We start from the raw sequence: 10,589 nt of genomic DNA, 5'->3' as shown, positions 1-10,589 counted from the left end.
CCCCCTTTTACACCGCTGCTACTCTCTGTTGTTATCATCTATGCATAGTCACTTTAATAACTCTACCTACATGTACATATTACCTCATATTGACTCCGTACTGGTACCCCCCTGTATATAGTCTTGCTATTGTCATTTTACTGCTGCTCTTTAATTRCTTGTTCCTTTTATTTCTTATCCGTATTTTTTAAAACTGCATTGTTGGTTAGGGGCTCGTAAGTAAGCATTTCACATTAAGGCCTACACCTATTGTATTCGGCACATGTGAATAATAAAATTTGATTTGATAGTTCTACCACACATCGGTTCCAGTGATCCCTTCCAGCTTCACATGCTAAGAAACCACCTCAAACCGTTGGGCCAGATAGAAGCCTGGGGAAAAAAACACAGCATGAACCTTCCCAGAGAGGTGTGTGTGTGTTTGTGGGTGCGTAGCTTGCCACTATGCATAAGAGGCCGGCGGTCTACCCCAGGGCACAAGGCTTGCCTCCCAGCACTCTCCACACTCATCGTGATTCACAGAACATGGGAGGAGGCAGCAAACCCTCTGCAGTCCCTTTAAAGCAGCAGCAGTTAAGAAAGGTCACCATGTAGGGGTGTGAATATGYTGAAAACGCAGGTTATCTGGATTGTGTCTGCTGGGTTACAGACAGTGCCWTCAGAAAGTATGCCCACACCAAGACTTTTTCCACATTTTGAATTTGTAATTGATTCAATTGAGATTTTGTGTCACTGGCTGTTACGTTCCCAGTTTCTGTATTGTAGTTTGTGTATTTGAGTGTGTGTTTCAGAAGATGGCTTCCTGAATTCTCCCCAAGCAGCTGACTGGTCGACTCCATGGCTAATTGGAGCTGACCCCGCACCCTCGTCAAGACGCAGCTGTATCCAATTAGACTCCTGAAGCTATATAAATGCCAGTGTTCTGTTCAGGAGAGAGGAGAATGCAGAGAGAGATTGATTGTGATAGAGAGAATTCAATTGCTGAGAGCGGTGTTGCATGGACTCACTCTGTGTGCAATAATAGTGTTTAATATTATTTTTGAATGACTACCTCGTCTCTGTACCCCAAACATACAATTATCTGTAAAGCACCTCAGTCGAGCAGTGAATTTTAAACGAAGGTACAACCCCAAAGACCAGGGAGGTTTTCCAATGTCTCGATAAAGAAGGTCACCTATCGGTAGATTTTCTTTTTTAACAGCAGACTGAATATCTCAATTACACTTTGGATAATGTATCAATATACCCAGTCACTACAAAGATACAGGTGTCCTTCCTAACTTAGTTGCCGGTGAGGAAGGGATCCGCTCAGGGATTTCACCACGAGGCCAATGGTGACTTTAAAAACAGTTACAGAGTTGAATGGCTGTGATAGGAGAAAACTGAGGATGGCTCAACAACATTGTAGTTACTCCACAATACTAACCTAAATGACACAGTGAAAAGAAGGACGCCTGTACAGAAAAAAATATATTCCACAACATCCATGCTGTTTGCAATAAGGCACTAAAGTGAAACTGCAAAAAAAAGGCAATGAACTATAGGTTCTGAATACAAAGCATTATGTTGGAGGCAAATCCAACAACACGTCACTGAGTACCACTCTTCATACACTACAAAAGTATGTGGACACCCCTTCAAATTAGTGGATTCAGCCACATGTATAAAATCGAGCACACAACCATGCAATGTCTAAACACAAACATTGGCAGTAGAATGGCCTGTACTGAAGAGCTCAGTGACTTTCAATGTGGCACCATCATAGGATGCCACCTTTCCAACAAGTCACTTTGTCAAACTTCTGCCCTAGAGCTGCCCCAGTCAACTGTAAGTGCTGTTATTATGACGTGTGAATGTCTAGGAGCAACGACGGCTCAGCCGCAAAGTGGTAGGCCACACAAGCTCACAGAACGGGACCACTGAGTGCTGAAACGCGTAGCCTGTAAAAAGTGTCTGTCCTCGGTTACAACACTCACTACCAAGTTCCAAACTGCCTCATGGAGCAACGTCAGCACARGAACTGTTCGTCGGGAGCTTCCTGAAATGGGTTTCCATGGCCGAGCAGCCGCACACAAGCCTAAGATCACCATTCGCAATGCCAAGCGTCAGCTGGAGTGGTGTAAAGCTCGCCGCCATTGGACTATGGAGCAGTAGTAACGCGTTCTCTGGAGTGATGAATGACGCTTCACCATCTGGCAGTCTGACAGACGAATCTGGGTTTGGCAGATGCCAGAAAAACTCTACCTGCCCCAATGCATAGTGCCAAATGTAAAGTTTGGTGGAGGGAGGAATAATGGTCTGGGGCTGTTTTTCATGGTTCGGGCTAGGCACCTTAGTTCCAGTGAAGGGAAATCTTAGCGCTACAGCATACAATGACATTCTAGACGATTCTGTGCTTCCAACATTGAGGCATCAGTTTGGGGAAGGCCCTTTCCTGTTTCAGCATGACAATGCCACCATGCACAAAGCGAGGTACATAGAGAAATGGTTTGTCGAGATCAGTGTGGAAGAACTTGACTGGCCTGCACAGAGCCCTGACCTCAACCCCATCGTAAACCTTTGGGATGTATTGGAACACCGACTGCGAGCCAGGCCTAATCGCCCAACATCAGCGCCAGGCTTCGCTAATACGCTTGTGGCTGAATGGAAGCAAGTTCCCTTAGAAATGTTCCAACATCTAGTGGAAAACCTTCTTAGGAAAATGGAGGCTATAATAGAAGCAAAGACCAACTCCATATTATGATTTTGGAATAAGATGTTCGACGAGCAGGTGTCCACATACCATGTAGTTTATTTTCAAGAATGGTGGCATCTGCATCATGTTATGGGTATGCTGGTCATTGGCAAGGACTAGGGAATTTTTTTTGCTAAAAATAAACAGAATAAAGCTAAGCACAGGCAAAATACTACAGGAAAACCTGGTTCTGTCTGCTTTCCAACAGACACTGGGAGACAAATTCACCTTTTCAGCAGGACAATAACCTAAATCACAAGGCCAAATATACACTGATTTACTTACATGACATTGAATGTTCCCGAGTGGTCTAGTTACAGTTTTGACTTAAATTGGCTTGAAAATCTATGGCAAAGACTTGAAAATGGCTGACTAGCAATGATCAACAACCAACTTCACAGAGATTGAAGAATGACAAAAATTATCAATGTGCAAATACTGTAAAATCCAGGTGTGCAAATCTCTTAAGAGACTTACCCAGAAAGACTCGCTGACAAATGTGATTCTTACATGTATTGACTTCGAGATAGTCAATTCTCAATTGGGTTGGGGTACTGTATGTGACTTAGATATTTCTGYATTTAATTTTCAATACATTTGTAAAAATATCTAAAATCATGTTTTCACTTTGTCATTATGGGGCATTGTTTAGATGTGAGAAAAAAATCTACTCCATTTTGAAGTCATTCTATAACAACAAGATATGGAATAAGTTAAGGGGTACTAAAGCCACTGTACATAGAAAACTACCTAAACATTACATAAACAAAGTCCTGTGAGGAGGGSAGGAGCGGACGCCTTGGAGAGTGTTGGGATATGGCTCAAGTCCTCTGATAGACTGACCTGTGTCTTGGGGTCTCACGGGAAGTCTGCTCTGATTGGCTGGAAGGATCTCCAATTTGACAATGTCAGAGGTTTGGGCCAATAGCTGTGTGGCCTCCATCACTGAACAGTGCTCAGTGCTGGTCCCATCTATAGACAGGATGAGATCACCTATATGCAATGCCCCACACCTGAGAGAAAGAAGGGGTAAGAAAGGRACAGACAGAGAGGGATTTGAAAGGAGAAAAGCTTATCACATTTATTCTAAAGCTACACAATTTTCATGCAAAATACAGTATGGTCTCTTTGGTACTCAAGTAAAAAGTGAGACATTGTTTGTGAMAGGTGGCTTGCCTCACCTTTCCACCACACTGGCTTGTTTGATCTTGTCGATGACGATGACCTGTTTGTTCTTGTACACAGCAGTAGCTAGGCTGACACCCAGTCTGGCTGCAGGACAGTTCACWATCTCCACCAGTAGGGGGCCAGAGGCCTGCTGCACTGACTCTGAGAGACACAGACATACACAACATCAAGGGGGAACATCCATAGTACTGTAGCGAATTGACGAGGTCGCTTGGTGTTGGGTTAAGGTTGCTACAGTACAAAGTGATGAAATCCGTGTCTGAGTACTTAGGACATATTGGAAATGTGAGCAAGACAATGGAGCTGATCGTGGATTACAGGAAAAGGCGGGCCGAACAGGCCCTCATTAACATGGACGGGCTGTAGTAGAGTGGGTCGAGAGTTTCAAGTTCCTTGGTGTTCACATTATCATGGTCCAAACATACCAAGACAGTCGGGAGGAGGGTACGACAAAACCTTTTCCCCCTCAAGAGACTGAAAAGATTTGGCATGGGTCCCCAGATCTTCAAAATTTACATTTACATTTAAGTCATTTAGCTGACGCTCTTATCCAGAGCGACTTACAATTTGGAAAGTTCATACATATTCATCCTGGTCCCCCCGTTGGGAATGAACCCACAACCCTGGCGTTGCAAGCGCCATGCTCTACCAACTGAGCCACACGGGACCGCGCGAAAATGCGCGAAAATGTTCTACAGCTGCACAATCAAGAGCATCCTGACCAGTTGCATCACTGCCTGGTATGGCAACTGCTCAGCATCGGTATGGCACTAAAGAGGGTAGTGCGAAATGCCCAGTACATCACTGTGGCCAAGCTTCCTGCCATCCAGGACCTACACTATAGGCGGTGTCAGAGGAAAGCCCTTAAAATTGTCAGAGACTCCAGTCACCCAAGTTATAGACTGTTCTCTCTGCTACCGCGCGGCAAATGGTACCGGAGCGCCAAGTCTAGGACTAAAAGGCTCCTCAACAGCTTCTACCCCCAAGTCATAAGACTGCTGAACAAATAATAAAATCGCCACCGGCCAATTTACATTGACACACACTACTCCCCTCCTTTTTTTTCTTCACCCCCACCTACATGTACAAATTACCTCAACTAACCTGTACCCCCCGCACAATGACTCGGTACCGGTACCCCTTGTATATAGCCTCGTTATTCTTATTGTGTTACTTTTTATTACACATTTTATTTTAGTCTACTTGGTAAATATTTTCTTAACTCTTCTTGAGCTGCACTGTTGGTTAAGGGCTTGTAAGTAAGCATTAAATGGCAAAGTCTACACATGTTGTATTCGGCGCATGTGACAAATAAAGTTTGATTTGATACACATTTACTTTCTCTTATGGTGGAAAAATACAAGATGGTGTTATAATAGTTGTATTGCATCAAATGGTTGTTTTATGCAAATKAATAGAGGATTCGTATAACTATTGTGTGTGTGTGTGTTCTACTGAGGATGGGCCTCTGGGAAATAACACTGGCAGGAGATTTACAATGTCTTCTGGGTGATAWAACCTAAAGAGCATTCCAGAGCATGAGTTAATGTTTCTGTTCTATATCGTACCAGGGAGACATGGCTCCAGTATGGAGTTGGGGGGCCAGACACTGGTCTCTACTGTACACAATGAAAACTGTTGACACAGCAGATACTGTCTGCTATGAATTATAGGTGCCTTTCATACAAATCTTAACCTTGTGACCCATTCTATACATCTGTTGTTCGTCATGTAGGTTGAAAGGGGTGTATCTTGGCTATAAAATACCTTTGTACTGTTGTCTCGGGGCTCTCAACGAATCATCTGAGCGCGAATTGTTGACCAGCCATCATTATCGTAGAGCAATCAATCAATTCACKTTGTATGTGTGCGTTGCATTGACCTGCTCCCTTATTAATAAGTGATTAAAGATTTAGTTTAAGTATAACTCTGACTTTTGTGATAAGTTTGTCTCTCCTCATTTGATAGTAAAGAAATGAACCACCACACTCTTCATTATCTCCTCTCTCTAAACTGAAGAGCCCATTATATTACTTCAGAGGGCATTTGGTTTGATAATGATGCTCTCCAACTATATTTGAAACAAGGATGTTCCCTTTCACCTCAACCCACCTCACTTAACACTCAACTATGGCAGTACAGAGGTCAATCTGTCTCAGCTGATGACATATGAGACAACCTATCCAGTGATACAGAGAATCGACAGAGCTAGGGGCTTGCAGCGCAACGGAAACATCCGCTTGTCTGAGACCTTGTATGGGACTTACATACAACCTTGTCCTGCCTGGGGAGTGTCATCGTGCCTGGGAAGTGTCATCGTACCAGAGGAGTGTCCGAGACCCGGGCTGACTAACCCAGGCATGACTGTCACTGACTTAAAGCTGTACTGAGGGGCGTGTGCTGCTTGCCAGATGAAGGTAGTAAAATCATTTTCATATTGGAGGAGAACAGACTGAAGGGCTATTTAACATTTGACCTCACCAACCGGATGCAATCTCTGTCCTCAACATTCTGTATCCTTCTGAGGGGCTCGCTCTAAAGCAAGAACGTCTGTCTGTCTGTCTCAGAAAGCACTCGTGTTAATTAGGACTAATTCGGCTATATGAAAGCCTAGATCTCCGTTTGCTTTTTAACTTAATTAAGAAGAATAAAAGAATCAGACGCAACCAGCAAAATTTATATATATTTTTAAATCACCCTAAACCTCCGGATTGTTTGTCTGTATACTTCCATACAATATAGAGTAGACTTTTATATTGGAATTATTAAAGTATATTTATCGATTGTATGTATGTACCTGCTATACCATTCCTACTCAGTGTTTTTGGAGCCGTGTGAATCCTGGGGTTGCGTCTTGCGCAGACAACACCCTAATACATTCTTGTGGAACTGACACATTATTTACCCTCAGAGCGATGTTGCCCGGCCTGCCGTATTCTCACATATTCCCCCTCCGCCAGGCGTGTGTGTGCTCACCCATGAGGGAGACATCATACTCAATCAGGAACAGGGCTTCCTGGCTACACTGCATCAGCATAGTGAGGGCGTCAGCGTGCTTCTCTCGGTTTAAGGGCATCCCATCCACGCTCAGCACGCGGTCACCAGCCTTCAGTGTGCCCTCTCTGATAGGGAGACAAAGAGAGAGGTGAGAGAACACTAACCCGTAAGTGTGCATGAAGGAGAGGGCATCGAATGCAGGCACTCCGTCCACACAGACACATCACATGGTCACCATCTTTCTGTTTGCTGTCTCTAGGAATAGAGGAACATTAAGAAGGGAAGAAAGGGTTGTTTTGGACATTGCAGTACAGTCATCTTTCGCCACCAAACAGCTCCCAATGTCCTCTCTCTGGTAAAAGATAGATTCTACCTCTGACCTCTCAGGACATTAATGAACATAAATGAATAAGCATAAATAATATCTATATATTCTCTCATGGTGTACAGTACACTCAACATGTCACTGTTTGATTTATATGATGTATATACAATGTATGTTGCCCTTAATCTTCTGAGAAATCCTGGACAGAAACAGTGCAGTACAGCATTCAGCTAGCTAGTCCCTAGCCTTAGGATGAAGCTTGCTCTTTATACTGTTAATGTGGATATAACATTAATGCATGACTGCATTTCCATAGGTCTGGGGGGCACGCATCACTACATCTTTTCAATAGCATTTGCCATTGAAACAAATGGCAAAGAGAAAACCAGGTCCAGCAAGCTGTACAGATTGCACACAGATATATACACTGACTGAAAACAAGGCATTCCAGAGCTTCTTAATCGCTTACTCATGTGAAATTACTCATGAGGGAATAATCACGTGCGCACACACACACACACCTATGCATGTCTTTACCTATCAGCAGGACCCCCGGGCCGTACGTAGGTCACTACCAGAGGACAAGACCTGTGCCAGTCTTCATGGAACCCTCCTAGAGAAGCAGAACACACACAATCAGGTTCAATCTTTCCTCCTCTGCCACCCTTCATTATACACACTGTACATTCTAGCAGACTGAATGATGCCTACCTCTCATGACGAATCCAAAGCTGTTACCCTCCTTGTATAGGCACACCTCTATGGTCTTAGATATGACACCCGAGGGAGCATTCTGGACTGAAAACAGAGATGGGGAGAGAGAGAACAACTGTCACATTCATGATTCACATTCAGTGTTTTAACCTTAGTTTGAATTATTTTATCTTAGCTTTTTTCCCCTCTCGTTTGCTGTACAGGGTCCTTGGGTTCAGGGTTAGTGTTAACTGCCAATGTGAGTTGTGACCCACTGCTGGGTTGCTGTTTTGGTCCTTATGGGTCAAAACTGGATCATCCAGTGGAGGGAGGACAGCTCATGGCTGGAATGGAAAGGTATCAAAGAAATCAAACACATTCCATTCATTCCATTTGGGCCATCAAATGAGCGTGTCTTCCGATTGAAAATGACACCAGCCTCCACTGGGATTCTGATTAGTTTGTTTACTTGCTGGGTCACAGTCCAGAAATAGATTGACAACTACTGTACTGGAATAATGTCCCATTATGAGAAGACAACAACAGAGAGAATTGGAAGCTTTTTCAACCAAGAACAAAGGCAAGCTATGTTGACCTTATCTCCACTACTGTATATGTTATTTGAAAATATATGGATATTATAGACCTACTATAATAGACGCAGGACTATACACACTAGAAGTGCTCGTACCAAAGGGAGGTAATTCGTACTCCACTTCCAGCACCACACGTTCCCCTATGTTCTTCAGCAGGCTGATGATCTCATCGTGGCGGAGCTTGGACAGGTTGATGCCATTCACAGACTTGATGTAGTCTCCCACATTCAGCTGGTCACTCCTACAAGGAGAGATAGAGGCACTCAGTTAGAGCTACAATAGAGCACATCCCCAGCAGAGAACATTGAAGACGTTGCTTGATGAGTTTTTCCTGACCATGTCACTTAGCCAGGGAATAACTCTGGGTTGGTTGGGTCACATGTTTAGGAAAACCTCCTTGCCCCACTAATGATAGACTCTGAAAACAACATCTAATCTCTTGATTCATGGCTTCAGAACGTTGTTGTGTATCTTCATCACTGCCCTGTCATGACTAATGTTCGGCATCTTTGTAGCAGAAAGTCTGTCTAATTATAACACAAGCTATGCAAATAGATGCAACCCTAGAATTCTCCAGACAGACAGACAGACAGATAGAGATGAGAGACATGTTTCACATGATGTCTCCCATGTGACATTGTGAGTCAACACGATGCTCATTTGGATGCTAATTAAATAGATGTGCTGCTCTGCTACACCTCTGGGCTACTGCCAATCGCTACAGTGACTCAGGACACACACATCAGCATGAGCCTACCAAACACAGTCATACGCTTTCATCTTAACATAGATATATTGTGTATATGAGACCAACCGAGTCGACTAGCAAACAGGCCAGTGGTGTAATGGTTATAATAGCAGTGAGATAAGCTGTTAAGTAATATCATATGATTGTCATATCTAGTCGGTCGACCACATTCTATACTGAGACACTTTTGTGGTGGCAGAAATAAATTAATTTTCCAGTATTTAATATGTGTGTGTGTGTAATAAATAAAGATGAGAGGCTGCGGTCACATGCCACTTAGTCACTCTGAAGCGTGAGAGAGCTTTCCACTGCGTTTTGTTCTTTTATGGCTGACATAAGGACAAATTATATGAATTGAATGTTAATTCAACTATCTTTACTGAAATAACATCGCTCCACACTCCAAAATAGAAACTTTAAATCACTATGAATACCAAGTGAATTGGGAGGCAATTAAATACAGCAGGTAGTCGCTTAAAACAGTTATCTCTACATTAACTTAATACCAATTAATTCACTGTAGTAAGATGTAATTTAATTTAGTTTGTGTGATTGTTTATTAACATAGGAGACACTCTCCTAAACTATGCTCTGGTGGAATATCAGTTCCAGGCTCCACATCACCCAGTAAACAGCTGATCTGCAGCGTTTATGATCCCCAGGTTAGTGTGAGGCGGTGTATTACAGTGTGGATGGTGTGGGTAACACATACAGACAGCTCGCTGCAGTTGCCAGGTTACGGATGTGTCATCTCAGTGGAGATCTCACCTGGCAGCTAGCCCACCTGGCCGTAGGTTTGACACTCTGGGCTTGCCGTCCTTATCGGACCCCCCGGAGATGGTGAGGCCCAGGCTGCTGCCCTCCCTCTTTATCAGGTCCACGGTGGTCACACCCCGGTAGTCTTCTAGGGACACACAGGGACACACAGGGACACACAAGAACAAACAGGGACACATAGGAACACACAGGGACACACAGGAACACACAGGGAAACACACAGAACACATAGGGACACACAAGAACAAACAGGGACACATAGGAACACACAGGGACACACAGGGGCACACAGGAACATACAGGGAAACACAGGAACACACAGGGACACACAGGGAAAAAACACAGGAGGAACAGTGGATGGACAGAGTCACTGAGTCAGCATCCATCTGGGACACAGAGTCTGTTTGTCTGAACTGTTACAAACACGGCTTGATTATCTCTGCCTCTGACGTTCTGTCTCTTTCTCTACCCCTCATTATCTCTCTCTGTCTGACTCACTTTCTCTCTCTCCTCTCTCTCTCCCCTCCCTCT

The 10,589-nt window shown here is 43.9% G+C and overlaps 1 protein-coding gene across 1 annotated transcript in view; it reads right to left on the bottom strand.

The window, feature by feature from the left end:
• Positions 1-10,237, bottom strand: part of LOC111966879 (glutamate receptor-interacting protein 2-like) — a 36,068-nt gene extending 25,831 nt beyond the window's left edge. The window contains exons 1-7 of the mRNA XM_023991834.2: positions 10,050-10,237; positions 8,629-8,774; positions 7,956-8,042; positions 7,782-7,857; positions 6,899-7,044; positions 3,916-4,063; positions 3,578-3,747 (exon numbers count right to left, since the gene is read on the bottom strand). Coding sequence (XP_023847602.2) covers positions 3,578-3,747; positions 3,916-4,063; positions 6,899-7,044; positions 7,782-7,857; positions 7,956-8,042; positions 8,629-8,774; positions 10,050-10,237 — 961 coding nt within the window. The remainder of the gene's footprint in view (positions 1-3,577; positions 3,748-3,915; positions 4,064-6,898; positions 7,045-7,781; positions 7,858-7,955; positions 8,043-8,628; positions 8,775-10,049) is intronic.
• Positions 10,238-10,589: the final 352 nt, after the last annotated feature.

The sequence above is a fragment of the Salvelinus sp. IW2-2015 genome, linkage group LG7, assembly GCF_002910315.2.
Source record: "Salvelinus sp. IW2-2015 linkage group LG7, ASM291031v2, whole genome shotgun sequence".
Taxonomy (NCBI): Eukaryota; Metazoa; Chordata; class Actinopteri; order Salmoniformes; family Salmonidae; genus Salvelinus; species Salvelinus sp. IW2-2015.
The sequence above is the reverse complement of the archived record's forward strand: the minus strand, read 5'-3'. Positions and strand labels throughout refer to the sequence as shown.